The sequence below is a fragment of the Oryctolagus cuniculus genome, chromosome 19 (assembly GCF_051225735.1).
Source record: "Oryctolagus cuniculus isolate XC-2025 breed Fujian yellow rabbit chromosome 19, ASM5122573v1, whole genome shotgun sequence".
Lineage (NCBI taxonomy): Eukaryota > Metazoa > Chordata > Mammalia > Lagomorpha > Leporidae > Oryctolagus > Oryctolagus cuniculus.
In genome coordinates, this window is record NC_142885.1 from 72,026,657 (window position 1) to 72,041,457 (window position 14,801).

Below are 14,801 nucleotides of genomic sequence, written 5' to 3' on the forward strand. Positions count from 1 at the left end.
GCAGGGGCGGCTTCACCCGCTACACCACATGCTGGCTCCCACGTTCATTTCTAAAGGCCTTGGACACCCTCCTTCCTGACTGCTCCCTTGGCCTCTTCTCCCTGCAGCTGCATGCTCTGGGACCCCAGCTACCCTCTGTGCTGCAGATACTGTAGTGGGGGCCGCCAGGTCTGTGCGCCAGGCTGACGTGTGGCTCTGCTCCACAGCCCGTACCACGCCCTGCTGCTGCTCAGTGACGAGAAGGCCCTGCTCGGTGAGCTCCCCGTGGACTGCTCCCCGGCCCTGGTGCGCGTGATCAGGACCACGTCTGCCGTGAAGAACCTGCAGCAGCTAGCCCAGGACGCCGACCTCGCATTGCTGCAGGTGCGGCCCTGGGGCCTGGAGGCCTGGGAGGGAGGGGCCCCTAGGGGAAGGTGGCAGGGTCCGGGGCTTCAGGGCCCCTTCCCAGCTGAGAGCCCTGGTCTAGCTGCGCAGCCTGCCATGGGTCCGGGTGCTGGGCTGGCTTGGGCTCGGGGTTGGCTTGGTGAGTCGGTTACAGGAACGACTTCCTGTGTTTGAAGGGGAGGCAAGGCTGCAGGAGGAAGGCAGTGAGGTGTTCCCGGCACCAGGGAATGGCCTCCAGGACCAAGAGGGAGGCAGGAGCTCGGGGCAGGGGCCAGCATGCAGAGGCCTTACCCCACTGTGTGTGCACACTGCCTCCTTCCTGCTGCTGTGCACTGAGGGGCCCTCAGCCTCATTCAGACGTGGTGGGCGTGTGGCCAGGAGCATCGGCTGCTGATGTAGTGGCCTTGGATGGCAGACTTCAGGGTCCCCATGATGCTACTTATGCAAGAGCAACCCCGGCTGTGGACCCCCAGCTGACAGCGTGAGGGCAGGAAGCCAGGACTGTGGGACGGGTGGCTGTTGGCGCTCTGTAGCCACCAGGGGGCAGCAAAGGGCCAGCCCAGGGAACTCGTTCCTGCCGAGGCCGAAGCGGTGACGCCTTCCTCTGTGTGCGGCGGGCCCGCCTGGTGTCTCTGGCCCAGCTTCCTGGCTCTGTTTGGCTGGGTGTCTGGGGGGTGCTGGCCTGTGTTTGCTAGCACGTTAGAGGGGCTCTCACCACAGGGCCTCTCAGGCTGGTTTTTCCCCAAGCGGCCTTTTTGAGCTTTCAGAGCGAACGCCCCTCCTCTGTCTCCTGTGCCAGCCCTGTGTCCAGCCTCAGTAACAGCACTTGCGGGCCTCTGCCTCCTGGGCCCACGAGGACTGCTGTCGCCCACAGCAGCCGCAGCACCGCGCGGGGACCCTGTGCTGGGCTCGGCGCTGGCCATGGGCCCGACTCCTGTGACTGCTGCACGTGTCACCCTTCTCAGCTCTGGAAGGAGCTGCTGTCTGTTGGGAGGCTGACTGCACTGCCTCAGCCTGGCCATCTCCTTGGACAGAGCACGCTGATGTCCCTTTGATGTCCCCTTCACTTCCCGGCCTCGGCTGAGGAGGCTGCTCCTTGCTCCTGTGCGGCCTCCCTGCTGGAGCTGGGGCAGGTCCTCCAGGGGTTGCTGCTGGTGTGGCTGAAGCCCCCGGACCCAGCTGCACCCGCCTGTCGTGGGGAGCAGTGGCCCCAGGGCGGTGTCAGATGTCACCAAGTGGTTGTTCCCTCTCAGTCCAAAGAGGACCAATTTTGGGTTTTTTTTCCATGATAAGATTCACATATTGTTTCTTGCAGACATTCAAGTACTGCACCAGTGATGGATGCAAAAAGAGAAAGTCCCCATAATTGCACCTCCCAGAAGAAGCTACTGTGGCTCCTTTACTGGGATGAGGACCACGCTGGGATCCTTGTGATGGGCTGAATAATGGCCCCGCAGACATCTGTGTCCCCACCTGCAGGAGCTGTGTTCCTCGTTTGGGGCTTTGAGTGTGTGGGGATGGGAGGGGGATCCTGCTGGGCCCTCAGTGTAGTCCCAAGGGACTGCAGGAGGGAGCCGGATCTGACTACAGCAGAGAGGGCCCTGTGACTGCTGCGGCACACTGGGGCCGTGCGGCCACCAGCCAGGTCCGTTAGCCGCGAGGAGAGGCAGGTTCGGGTTTTCTCCTGGAGCCTCCAGAGGGAACATGGTGGCCCTGCCAGCCTGATTCCTGCCCTGCAGCACTGACTTCAGGTCTCTGGTCCAGAATGGCACTCTGACCACTTCCTGGAGGGTGTCCCGGAGGGGCAGAGCCTAGGGAGGCGTGGAGCCCACAGGCCGGGCTGCAGCAGAGACTGGCAGACACAGACACAGACAGACGGGCAGCTGCAGGTCTGCTTCGGAGGGAGTGTCGGAGGCACTTGTCATGAGGGGACAGGGCTGGCGAAGGAACAGGATTCTCCTCCGTGCTGCAGCTGGCAGTGTCACTGGGGGTCCTGTCTGCCAAGATGAGCGGCATGTGGGTGCTGTGTCCAGGGAGGGAGTGGGCTCCTGAAACACCCAGTGCTTGGAATCTCGCGTGCGTCTCCTTCAGTGCCGTGGGCAGTGCTCTTGGACCTGCTGTCCCCCAAGGTGCCCCTGGAGGCGATTTCTGGCATCTCCTGGTGTCTGAGAACCTGGGGAACAAGGCAGTGGGCTGTTCTCTGCAGGGAGGTGGGGCCTGCAGGGGTGAGTCAGGGCCTTTGAGTGTGTGGGTGGCTTCGGGGCTCATCCCGCACGCGTTGCCATGCTGGGATCTGGTAGGTGTGCGAGTGCCCAGCCCAGCTCCCACCCTGTGTCCCTGGCACCCCCGATGTCATTGTGCTCAGGGGCTTGTAGCCTGGGCCTGAGTCCACATTCCCCAGGAGGAGCTAAGACAGTGCAGGGCCTAATGGACACAGAGGTGTCACACAGCACAGGGCATGCTGTGTGCGGGACGAGCGCTGGGCACTGTGGCCACGCTGTGCTGCCAGCCTCAGGCCAGCTTCTCGGCCTACAGGTTTTCCAGCTTGCAGCTCACCTGGTGTACTGGGGCAAGGCCATCATCATCTACCCACTATGCGAGAACAACGTCTACATGCTGTCTCCCAATGCCAGCGTGTGTCTGTGAGTGCCTCTGGCTGCCGCCGCCTGCGCCCCCTGGTGGGAAAGGGTAGGGCTGGCGGGGCCCTCCAGGTGGAGCTGGCTGAGTGCCTCCACTCCGGTCTGGCTCTGGTCTGCGTGGCCCTGCTGGTGTTGGGGTGTCCTCCTGGCTGTGCTGTGAAGCTGGGGCATCCATGGGTCTCGCCTCCCGTACTTCCTGCAGCGCCCACAACCAGGGCACCAAGGGCGAGAGGGGTGTAGCTTGTGCCATGGCTCCTGATGCCCCAGAGGGAAATTGCCTGGCCTCTGTCTACCTTGAGGCCTGCACAGTTCCACTGTCACCTCCCCACGGTGCCTCATCCCACCGATCGGGCCCACGGCCCCTGAACAGGAGCATCTGCCGTGCTCACAGCCGCCCTCCCTGTGTGCAGGTACTCCCCGCTGGCAGAACAGTTCTCCCGCCAGTTCCCGGCGCACGACCTGCCGTCCGTCCTGTCCAAGTTCTCCTTGCCCGTCTCTCTGTCAGAATTTAGGAACCCCTTGGCCCCCCCTGTACAGGAGGTGAGTCCAGGAGCCCCGGGAACCTGGTGTGGCAGCAGTGCAGTAGCTCAGGCCCTTCCGGTCTGGCTGTTGACCCCGACCTGACGCCTCAGCCTGGCCGCCCCCTTGGCTTTGGTTGTGGAACATCTGCTATGCCAGGGTGACCCTAAAGCCACCTGCCGGCACTTTGCCATTTCCCTGCCACAGGGCACGCGCCCCTTGGCTGCTGTGGTGAGGTGGCTTGGCAGGGAGATCTCCCAGGACCCCTTGGGGCCTGGGGCTTTCTTGCAGATGGAGGATGCAAAGACAGCCTGGGCCCAGCTCTGTGACAGGGTCGGGCTTCTCCATAGCCCCAGCTGTGTTTAAGGCGGCCACAGGGCCTGAGGGGTCCCACAGCCTCCTTGTCCAAGGAGACAGCAGCCTGGGTTGGTGCCCACAGAGGGCCTGCATCAAGGCCAGGGCTTGGTGGCAGCGATGAACTGGCAGGTCTGGGGCAGGGTCGGGTCGGTGGCTCTCTGGGTTGGGGTCACTGTTCACAGCTTCGTGCCCTCTTCCCTGTACTGAGCACCTGGACCCTGGGCAGGGACCCAGGACGGGGCAGATAGGACAGGTACCAGATGCGGGCTGGGGGTTCTCCAGGCTTTGTCTTTTGAAGTACAGTACTGTTTTTATTATTATTATTATTATTATTACTGTTTAAGATTTATTTATTTGAAAGCCAGAGTTACAGAGAGTCAGAGAGAGAGAGAAAGGTCTTCCATCCATCTACTGGTTCACTCCCCAAGTGACCACAATGGCTAGAGCTGTGCCATCCAAAGCCAGGAGCCGGGAGCTTCTTCTGGATCTCCCATTTGAGTGCAGGAGCCCAAGGACTTGGGCCGCGTTCTGCTATTTTCCCAGGCCATAGCAGAGAGCTGGATTGGAAGACCCTGGTTTTTCAGCTCATGAGATGGCAAGCGTGAGAGTGCAATGCTGTCTTTCGCAGCGCCTGTGGCCTCCAGGAACTGTGCCAGTCAGGCCACTGAATAAGCGACTGCCTCTGCCCCCCGCCCCCGCCCAAGGCAGAGCTCCCCTTCTTGTAGTCCGGATGACACGGTGCATTTTCCAGGCTGTGCCTGAGGGACTGCTCTGGGCCTGGTCAAGGGGCCTGGTCCTGCCAAGTCCCAGGGATCTGCTCTCTAGGGCTTACTCAGACTGCAAAGTTTCTAAACTTGGCATGGAATGGCCCTGGTCAGCAGTTCCTGGTGGACTCTCCCAAAGACGAGCAGACGGCTGTCTGGAGGGTGCTTTGGCACTGGCACCGGGGCTGTGCCTGCACAGGGCTCCTCACTCCCCTGCGGGCCTGGCCAGGCCATGCCTAAGCAGGGAATCTCTATCCCCAGCTTCCTTCTGGAAGCATCTGTGTGCCCAGGGCAGACGTTCAGGTAGGCCCTAGAAGAGGACTCCTGCTCTCAGGGCATGACTGTCCACAGCCCCTTTCTTTTCTTTCTTTTTATTTAAATAGGTTTTCTTTTTTTCAAAGATTTATTTTATTTATTTGAAAGAGTTACAAAGAGAGGTAGAGACAGAGAGAGAAGTCTGCTGGTTCACTCCCTAAATGGCTGCTTCGGCCAGAGCTGAGCTGATCCGACGAGCCAGGAGCCTCCTCCAGGTCTTCCACGTGGGTGCAGGGGCCCAAGGGCTCGCGCCATCCTTTGCTGCCCTCCCAGGTGCACCAGCAGAGAGCTGGGGCTGAAGTCGAGCAGCTAGGTCTTGAACCAGCACCCATATGGGATGCCGGTGTGCAGGCTGGGGCTTTAGCCCGCGGTGCCACAGTGGCAGGCCCCACAGCCCCTTTCTGAACAGTGTCTAGTGCGGGACCCACGGGCAGAGCCGGGGCCGCTCCGCAGCATAGCGAGGGCGTCCACCTGTGAGTGTGGTCCTGGAGCCCTGGCCCTGGCCCTTCCCTGGAGGGCTAGCTGCCTTTGCAGAGATGGCCAGTAGCTGGGGCTCCCTGCGCCAGGAGGCTGGGGCTGGGCCATGGCTCCCTGATCCCCAGGAGGGGATGGGGCCTGGCGTGGACCTCGTCGCCCTTTGCTCCCTGGGCTCTGGCACTGCCCACCCCACAGACCCAGCTCATCCAGATGGTGGTGTGGATGCTGCAGCATCGGCTGCTCATCCAGCTGCACACCTATGTCTGCCTGATGGCCTCGCCCAGCGAGGAGGAGCCCCGCCTGCGAGAGGACGAGGTCCCCTTCACTGCTCGGGTCGGCGGCCGCAGCCTCAGCACACCCAATGCCCTCAGCTTCGGCTCCCCAAGTAAGACGCCCCCCAGGTATCTCTCTGGTAATGGAGGCCTGTCATGGCAGGCGCACGTGCGTGCCCCTCACACGTCCCATCTGCCCTGGGGAAGAGGCTCTGCCTCGGCTCTGCTGGAGTCAGGAGTGGAACCCACCCCACCACAACCACTGCCGGAATTCTTTGCCTCAGCCTGGATCTGAGCAATTCCATAGTCCCTGGAGGACCCATGATGGGACAGGGACTGTCAGTCACTGCCTGGGAGAGCTGTCGTGGCCACGGTGTGCGGCCTGGGGAACGGCGAGGCCGGAAGGCTCTGCAAGTCCTCCTCAGTGGGCCCGGGCTTGGGGTGAGGACCCACCTGTCCTGGGTGCTCTGTCCTCCAGGCGGGGTGCGCCGTTCAGGGCCCCCACGGCTGCCCCCTCAACAGACTGCCTGTGCTCCAGGCCCCCCCAGGCGAGGGCGTGTGTCACACCCAGGCGACAGGGTGGACACTGGCTGCTGGATGTGCCCTCGCTGTGCCCACCCATGCTGCTGTCAGCTGACTTGTGCCCACCCACAGCCAGCAGCGATGACATGACCCTTACCAGCCCCAGCATGGACAACTCCAGCGCAGAGCTGCTCCCCAGTGGGGACTCGCCGCTGAACAAGAGGGTGACCGAGAACCTGCTGGCCAGCCTGTCGGAGCACGAGCGGGCGGCCATCCTCAGCGTGCCCGCGGCCCAGAACCCTGAGGACCTCCGCATGTTTGCCAGGTGGGGCCAGGGACAGTTCTGGAGCATGGACAGGAAGCAGACAGGGACGTGCTCAACCTCCGACAGGAAGCAGTGCCCACTGGCTGACGGGCTGTCTTCACCTGAGGCCTGTGCGCCTGCCCGTGGGGGTCTCCCCAGTGCCGAGAGGCAGCACTCAGTTCTCAGCAAGGTCCCTCCCTCATGGGCTCTGCAGGGGTTCATCTGCCCAGGACCCTTGATGGCCGTCAGTCTGTCACCCCCACTGACGGGGGCGGCTGCACAGGTGCACGGTTCTCTAGTCAGGTGGGGGGGATGAGGCCTTAAGCTGCAGAATGTTCCGGGCTGCATCTGTGTCTCGCCCTCCTTTGTGCAGCTCAACTGGAGCCCCCACCTAGAGCAGTGACCACGTGTGCATCTAGAGCCACACGGGTCTCTGCCAGCGCAGACCCCTCCCCACACCACCAGCCAGCTTGTCTGCCCACCCTGTGAGGGTGCAGCCAGAAGAGCCGCACACCCATGGGCAGATCAGGCCCACACGCCGGCTTCTTGGGCCTCTGGGGGGTGCCTGCCCGTATCGGCTCACGCACCCCTCCCTGCAGGCTCCTTCACTATTTCCGTGGCCGCCACCACCTGGAGGAGATCATGTACCACGAGAACACGCGGCGCTCCCAGCTGCTCATGCTCGTTGACAAGTTCCGCAGCGTGCTGGTGGTGACCACCCACGAGGACCCCGTCATAGCCGTCTTCCAGGCACTGCTCACGTGAGCCAGGTGAGGGTAGCGAGGCTGCTCGGGTGTGGGTGGGGCCCAGCCTCCCCCTCCCCCGACACCGAGGTGCTCTAAGCTTGAGTGGCAGCTGCCCACTGTGCTCACCCCTTCCTCCAGTCTCCAGAGCAGCTGGAGGGGGCCTCGCAGATCTGCTCCGGGCCTTGCCTGTGGCAGCCAGAGGAGTGGGCAGCCACGCCTGTCCTGGCTGTCGGCGTGTGAGGCCCTGCAGCCAGCACCACTGTCCACCACGCGCGCCGTTCCTGCCAGTTCTCTGTGGGCCTCCCCTGGCCTGGCCCTCCACATAGCCCCACGAGCCACCAGCAGGCTTGGCCAAGCTGTCACCCAGTCCTGACATCTGAGGTCCCTGTTACCTGTGCTCATCCTGTGGCTGGGGAGGCAGAACCCACCTTGCAGTCCCTGGCTCTCCAGTGTCTGTCCGTGTCCACACTGCTCCTCCTAGAGCAGGCCCAGACCATGTGCTGACCGCCCAGAGGGGAGAAATAGTTTTCTAGAAATGTATCCTTTATTTGTTTTCAAAGTGACATTAAAACGCCTCGCTTGTCTGAGCAGGGCCTTTGCTCAAACCTGCATGTTCTGCTCAGCCACTCTGTCCACCACACTGACCCAGGGACTGCCCCGGACATAGAAGCGCAGGGGTTTCTGGGCCCACTCTCCTGTATGGCCAATGCCCACCCGGGCTGCTGCCACCACGGCTGACGCACTGGGCCCAGGAGGGCCATGCTCCAGCCACAGGGCCTCATCCTGGGCCAGGTCCCGCTGGTCAAAGCTCTTGTCAATGGCCAGGGCCTGGCACAGCTTGGAGGGGCCACTGCAGAGCTCACGGTCCTTGAGGGTGCGGCTGGCGGTACCTTTCCGGACAGTGCTACGAAGCTGCCGCATGGTCTCAAGGCCCCCCAGGGGCTCCAGTGCTCGCAGCAGGACGCACGCTCCGTCCCCTGTGAGACAGACGGACAGCATGAAGTGGAGCCTCCCTGGGCCACTGCCTGCGCCCAGCCTCACAGGGATGGACTGGCTGCCTTCTTGAGGGAGGCCCGTTGTGTGCAAACCTGCGCTCGCTGCCTTCTGTCTGACCTGGTGGTGGGGTGGGGTCTGCATCTCCCTGTCTGCCCCTCCTGCCAGCCTCCCCCGCAAGGCAGCTGTGCCTTCTGTGTGTGCGTCTAGCTGCTGGGAACCAGGACTCGCTCGGGGACCCCGTAAGGACACGTCGTGCCTTCCCCCGACTCCCTCTGGTCCCACGACCGGCAGAAGCTGCGAGGCCAATCCTCCTAGGGCAGGGTCGCCAAGCCCCAGGCTCCACATTGGCCCAGGCTGCTCAGCGTCCCAGCTGGCCAAGCTGCGAGGTTGGCTTGGAGCAGCCAGCAGAGCTGGAGGGCCCCCTCGAGCCCAGAGGCCACAGACCACAAACCACTGGTAGGCCCGAGGGCTCGCTCGGGGGCATGCAGACGCCCACACTCACTCTGCAGCTTCCTCTGCTCCACCTAGGCGACCCTGGCCTGACTGCACCCCTGCGGGGGTCACATCATCCCGGTCTCTGCCCTGACCACCACACCCCAGAAGCCTGGGCTCCCTTCCCTGCTCACCACAGCGCCCAGCGTTTCTGGGCTGGGTCTCTCCCCTGAGTTTAGCCTCATAGGAAGGCCTGGTTCCACCACCAGCCCCAAACTGGCAGAGTGACAGGACCCTTCAGGAGGGGCACCCCACTGTCTTTGATGTCCAGTTACCCAGGGTCTCAACACCTGCTTTGTGCCAGGGCCTGCCCTGGATGCCTGTGGCTCTGGCACTGACACCACAGCTCTATGGCTGTGGGCTTTGGTCCTGCCTGGCCACCTCCTCCGCTCGAGCACGGGTCACCCAGAGCCACAGGCCCACCAGCAGCCAGAGGTGAGTGTCTCCACTGCTGATGCTCGGGCCCAGCTGGTTTCACAGGTCGGGGCTGTCCTGTGCCCTGCGAGCAGCATCAGAGCCCCTGCCCGCTGGACGCCAGCAGCACCCCCAGCTGTGGTGACTTCGCCCAAGTCACTAGGAGCAGCTGACGCAGACCCCCCCCTCCCCCCGATCGCTCACTCCAGGTGGGTCCCACCCACCTAGCCTCAGCCACCAGCTCTAAGCTCTGGCACCAGTGGTGACCCGACAGAAACTGCCTGCTTTGCATGGTCTCTGTAGGGGGCCCTGTTCCTTTAACCAGCCTTGCTGTTGATACAGCCAGAGCTCTGAGACCCTAAGCTGGCCAGCAGTGGCCCCACCGCGGGGGCTCCCACCCCAGGACCACTCACCCTGGCTGGAGACGTTCATGCAGAAGTACATGCCGTAGATGAGGTAGACGTACAGGGTCCCTGGCTTCATGAACATGGCGCGGTTGCGAGCAGTCTGCCGGCCACCCCTGGAGTGGGCGGCTTCGTCCTCTGGCCCCACATAGGCCTCGGTCTCCACGATGCGGCCGCGGAGCTCTGTGCCATCGGCGAGTCGCCGGACCAGGACCTGTTGAGTGGTCAGGCCCTGCTTAGGGCAGGAAGGGGAGAGCCTGCCAGTTCCAGCCTCAGCTGGCCAGCTTGGGACGCGCCAGCCCTCACCTGTCTCCTCCATCTTGCCTCTTGTCCCTGCCCAGTGCCTGATCCCTGAGGCTGCCAGCTGTCTCCCCCAGCCCCCTGGACCAGCTGACCACTGGCCAGAGCTTGAGGACTCCCTCGTGGGTTCACGCTCACGTTCTCTGAGTGGGACCCTCCATTCCCTACCTCGTCCCTCGCATGAGGTAGGTGGGCAGCGTTACGGCTCAGTAGGTTAAACGCCTTTTGTGACACCGGCATTTCGTATGAACACTGCTTCAAGTCCTGGCTCCCTGCTAATGCACCTGGGAAAGCAGCAGAGGGTAGCTCAAGCCCTGGGCCTGTGCCCCCCATGTGGGAGACCCTGGGGGAGTCCTGGGTTCAGCCTGGCCTTTTGGGAAGTGAACCGCGGGCTGCCCATCCCCCTGGCTCCGTCCCAGGTCCCCAGAGAGCTGCGAGACCTCTCTTTCCATAACTGCCCTTCACACCAGTCGGTCTTAAACACTTAGCATGAGGCTGGGTGGCAGAAGACAAAGGGCCCCAAGGTGACGTGGCCAGCTGGTTCCAGAGCCTGCGGCATGCCCCCAGCCTGGGCTGTGGGAGTGGCCGCAGAGCCCTCCTGCTCACCAGCTGCAGAGAGAGGTGTTCACCCACTGGTGCACTCCCCAAATGGCCACCACAGCTGAAGCTGGGCCGATTTGAAGCCAGGAGCTTCTTCTGGGTCTCTCACAGCGGTGCGGGGCCCAAGCACTTGGCCATCTTCTGCTTTCCCAGGCCACAGCAGAGCGCTGGCGGGAACATGAACCGCACCCGTGTGGGATGCCGGCACTGCAGGCAGTGGCATAACCCACAGTGCAGCCCTGCAGAGACTCTGAAGTGTGTGACGTGGCCTGGTGGAGGGCCTGCACTGGGAGGCCATGGTCCCTGACCAGAGTGGATACTCAGGAAACAGCTGGACAGCAGCTTCTCCCATGGGCTCAAGTGGGCCCAGTGGGGGCCCAAAGGGAACCCTGCAACATCGAGGGTGGCCTGACACCCCAACTTGGGCCCTGACTGGACCTTGGGACCCACCAGCTCCGACACACACGTGCTGTTTTGTCACGGAAGGCTTATTGTGAAGGTGCTTTCGGAAGGGCCCTCGGGGGCCAGGATGGCGTTGTGGCAGAGTTAAGCTGCTGCCCGTGACACCGACATCCCGTGTCAGAGTGCTGGGTCCAGTCCCAGCTGCTCTGCTTCCGATCCAGCTCCTGCCAGTGGCCTGGGAAAGCAGCAGCAGATGGCCCAATGGCTCGGACCCCTGCACCCACGTGGGAGACCAGGATGGAGCTCTTGGCTTTTGGCTTCAGCCTGGCCCTTGAGGCCATTTCGGGAAGAAACCTCTAAGTCTTTCAAACAAAAATAAAAGGACCCTTGGGCCCATGCAGCTGAGTCAACCTCCTGGAAACTCTCTGCTGGATTAAGCAGCTCAGGGTCTGTTCCTTTGGGCACCCAACTCCTGGCGCTGGTTTTCCCATGAATCCCTGGTCCTCGTAACCTAGACGTACACCTTGTCAAAGGAAAGGGGCAGGCCACAGCACCTCCAGAACGGGAAAGCCAGAACCACCCCGAGCGGGTGCGCCAGAGGTGGATCGGCCAAACCCCGGGGCTGCGTGGGCACTCGCCCATGGTGGCACGTGAGCTGCCTGCACAGCAGGCCCCCCAGGACAGGTCCACTCAAGTCTGATGGGCAGAGCCCAGACCCTGGACCTACACTGAGCAGCAGGGGACCCTGGAAGGTCAGCACTGGCGCCGTGAGCTGCTCGGTGGGAAGCAGGCCATCCCAGCGCGACTCTGCTGGCCCCAGCCACGGCTCCAGTATGGCTAAAACCTGTCACCGCTGGGGTCGGCCCTGTGGTGCAGCGGGCAGGTAGGCTGTTCCACTCCCAGTCCAGCTGCCTTCTGAGGTGCCTGGGAAGTGCTGAGGCCACTGACACACAGACAAGCCCCAGCAGGGCAGTGACCATCAGGCTGCGTGGGCAAAGGCGGCCGCCCTGGGGGACAGCCCAGGTGGCCCAGGAAGCGGGGCTAAAGGTGCCAGTGCTCCTGACCTCACAGCCAGGGCAGGAAGCAGACAGCGACACCCGTGCCTCCACCGAGGGAAGCCAGCAAGGCCGTGAAACCATCCCTGCACAAAGACGAGAGCCTGCTGAGGGCCGAGGCAGGGGTGGGGGCCACTTCAGCAGAGACCAAGTCGCCGTCTTCACATTACCTGTCCCAGGAATGCCTGTGCCAGGGGCACGGCTGGCTGGTTGAAAAACTCTGAGCCCAGCCGAGCAGGACGGTCTTTGAGCCTCGAGAAGTAGACGCTGCGCTGGGGACCCAGGCTCGCTGGCCGTCCCAGGCGGGGTTCCTCGGGGCCAGGTATGGGAGCTGCGTCCAGCGGGCTGCGCTGCAAGTCTGCCTCCGCCAGCCGCTGCTTTTTATGCCCTATCTTTTGGGAGAGCTGTAGTAGGAAAGAAGAAAATGAGGCATCAGGAGAGGACGGCCCTGCACTCAGGTCTAAGCCCAGACTGCCCCGTGTGGTGGGCGTGGCCACGCTGTGGGCCGGCAGAAGGCAGAAGCAGGGCTGGGGAATGGGTGCAAGTGACGGTGGCCGCAGGTGGTTGCTCTGCTCCGCCCCCAAGAGGCACAGCCTGGTGCCCCAGGGCTGCAGGGCTGCAGGCGGCATCTCCACAAGGACTCTGCCTGCCACGTGGGAGAGCAGATCCAGCCCCCAGCTCCTGGACATGTGGGCAGTGGACCACGGGTGGGAGCGCCCGCTGTGTGTGTCTGACCAAGTTTTCCCGTATCTGAGCACCAGCTCCACCCCCCAATTCCAAGCTTCCTGCGCCCTGGGAGGCAGCAGAATAAGGCTCAAGTACTTCCCTGTCCTCGCTCCTGAGCCAGTGGCTGGAAGATCTGTCTGCTGTCTCTGATGGGCCAACAGGGAAAATACAAAAGACCCGTGAAGTAATGGCACAGCCCAGACCTCAGCAGGGCCTGGCCGAGAAACCCCCGCAGGTTCCTCCCCAGGAACACGGGTGGGCGACCGCGGGCTGCCCATCCCCCTGGCCCCGTCCCAGGTCCCCAGAGAGCTGCGAGACCGGGCCCTGACCTCACACCCCCGCCTCTCCGGGGCCAGGCCCCAGGCCGGCGCGAGGCCCATTATTTTTAACACGACCGCGGAGACTGCCCGTCTGCCGGGAACGGACCGTCTCCACAGCCCGGCCCGCGGGTCACCCCGGGCCTCCGCCCCGAGCCCCCGCGGCCGCTCGTCCGGGCCACGCAGCCCCGTCGGGGTCGGGGCCGGCTCGGGCTCTGCCGCTCGGGGGGCGCGCTCACCTGGGCCCCGCGGCGCGCCCGCATCGCTCGGCTCGGGCGAGCAAGCCTGCGAGGAAGCGGCTCCGGAAGCGCCGCGGGCCGGGGCGGGGCCGCGCCTGCGCGCCGGGCCGGGGGCGGGGCCACGCGGCCGGCTCCTCCTCCCCGCGCCTCTGGGTCCCGGGCCCGGCGGCTGGTGAGCGGCGCCCGGCCGACGCCCCCCGCGCAGGGAGAGACGCGCGGACCCAGGCCCGGGCCCTCGATAGTCTGCGGCTGCAAGGGTCGAGCGCGGGGGCGCAGGGCCGATCGCGGCGGGCGCGCCTGCGCGGCGGCGGCCGAACCCCGTACTTGGGACGCGGATTTCCAGACCTCAGTGGCGTGGCCTGGGGTCAGGACCCGGGATGGGGACCCCAGGCCCATCCGGGAGCTCCGCCCCTAGCCGGGTCGTCAGGGGAGCAGTGGGCGATCAGCCCCCGGGGTGGAGCCCCCACCCCATCCGCCGCCCACGCCCCGGGTGGCACCTGCGAACTCCCTGCGGGGCCTCACCGACCACCCTGCCCGTAGCAGGGAGGAGGGCCCAGGAGAGGGGTCTCGGCAGCCCCCCAACCCGCCGAGCCACCCTTACCCCACTCTGCCCTACCCTGGGAGAAACACCCAGGGTCTTGTCCTGAGCGGACTCTGGGCCTGGGAAGGGGTACGCAGAGACCTCGGCGGGCGGTGGGTGCTAGGTGGGAGTTGGGCTGCGATAAGGCCGGGGCCTGTGACCCCCCCCCCCCCCAGATGCACTGGCAGGGTCCTGGGGCAAGGCCGGCAGGGCAGCATCGTGGCCGCTGACTGCTCCTCTGACCAGTTCCGGGGCTGGTCTCTGGCTGGGACTGGAGCCCAGCCTCCCACCTCCATGGGCCCCAGCTAGCACTTCCTGGGAAGGAGGGGCAGCGGCCCGCTGGAAGCAGCCCCCGTGCCACTTCCGGGGGTGGGGGTGGGGTGGGGGACAGTGCCCTAACTCTGGGCTCACAGGCAGGTCTGGTGCGAGTCCCCTTCTGCCTTACCCCTGCAGGCATTCTGCCCATGCCCAGGCACTGCCCTCTCCCCCTCCCCGCGGTCAGCTCCTGTCCATCTAGAAGGACAACAGGCCCCCGCAGTGGGGGTGGGGGCCCCCGCTGATTTCGCAGATGAGACTAGGGAGGGGTTCTGACCCCACCTTCTGGCCAGGCAGACAAGCTCTCAGGGTGGGCAGCAGAAGGAGCTGGGGCAGGGCCAGGAACCCACTTCTCCAGATGTTCTGGCCCAGGGGGGAGCCTTGCGCAACCTCCAGCCCCACCCCTCACTTCCTGGCTTGTGGGACAAGGCCCCTGCTGCACGCTGGAAATGGCCGGGAGCTTTCCCTACTGTGGCCTGCGGGGCTGGCTGCCAGGGTGGCGGGGACAGCAAGAGGTGACACAGGGGCCTCCTCCGTCCCCAGGGTGCCCTATGACGCTGTGGGGGTCTGGAGCTGCCTCCAGCTGTGGCAGATGTGCCCGTCTGCAGCTTTCGGAAGCAGGTCTGCTGGCCCCAGAGGCGGGGTGCCCAGCACTCGGTCCC

General features: G+C 64.3%; 2 protein-coding genes and 1 long non-coding RNA gene across 15 annotated transcripts in view; 2 read left to right on the forward strand and 1 right to left on the reverse strand.

Annotated features, from left to right (window-relative positions):
* NPRL3 (NPR3 like, GATOR1 complex subunit) overlaps positions 1-7,904 on the forward strand; it is a 38,230-nt gene extending 30,326 nt beyond the window's left edge. For 8 of the 13 annotated variants that reach the window (XM_070063755.2, XM_070063758.2, NM_001171413.2 and 5 more), the window contains 7 exons: positions 207-363; positions 2,920-3,026; positions 3,434-3,563; positions 5,651-5,840; positions 6,382-6,574; positions 7,153-7,323; positions 7,438-7,904. In XM_070063755.2, the coding sequence (XP_069919856.1) occupies positions 207-363; positions 2,920-3,026; positions 3,434-3,563; positions 5,651-5,840; positions 6,382-6,574; positions 7,153-7,318 (943 nt within the window). In that variant the 3' untranslated portion in view covers positions 7,319-7,323; positions 7,438-7,904. Of the gene's footprint in view, positions 1-206; positions 364-2,919; positions 3,027-3,433; positions 3,564-5,650; positions 5,841-6,381; positions 6,575-7,152 lie in introns of all 13 variants that reach the window. The other 5 variants (XM_070063753.2, XM_070063756.2, XM_089320634.1 and 2 more) reach the window with 2 other exon arrangements.
* MPG (N-methylpurine DNA glycosylase) lies at positions 7,825-13,391 on the reverse strand. The gene is made up of 4 exons (XM_051842208.3): positions 13,245-13,391; positions 12,133-12,366; positions 9,615-9,819; positions 7,825-8,276 (listed from the first exon to the last, which is right to left on the reverse strand). The coding sequence occupies exons 1-4, from the start codon at positions 13,266-13,268 to the stop codon at positions 7,900-7,902; spliced, it is 840 nt and encodes a 279-aa protein (XP_051698168.3). The 5' UTR covers positions 13,269-13,391; the 3' UTR covers positions 7,825-7,899.
* Positions 9,947-11,310, forward strand: LOC138846945 (uncharacterized). Its single transcript, XR_011384488.2, has 2 exons — positions 9,947-10,090; positions 10,659-11,310. It is a non-coding gene; the product is annotated as an uncharacterized LOC138846945 (long non-coding RNA).
* Positions 13,392-14,801: the final 1,410 nt, after the last annotated feature.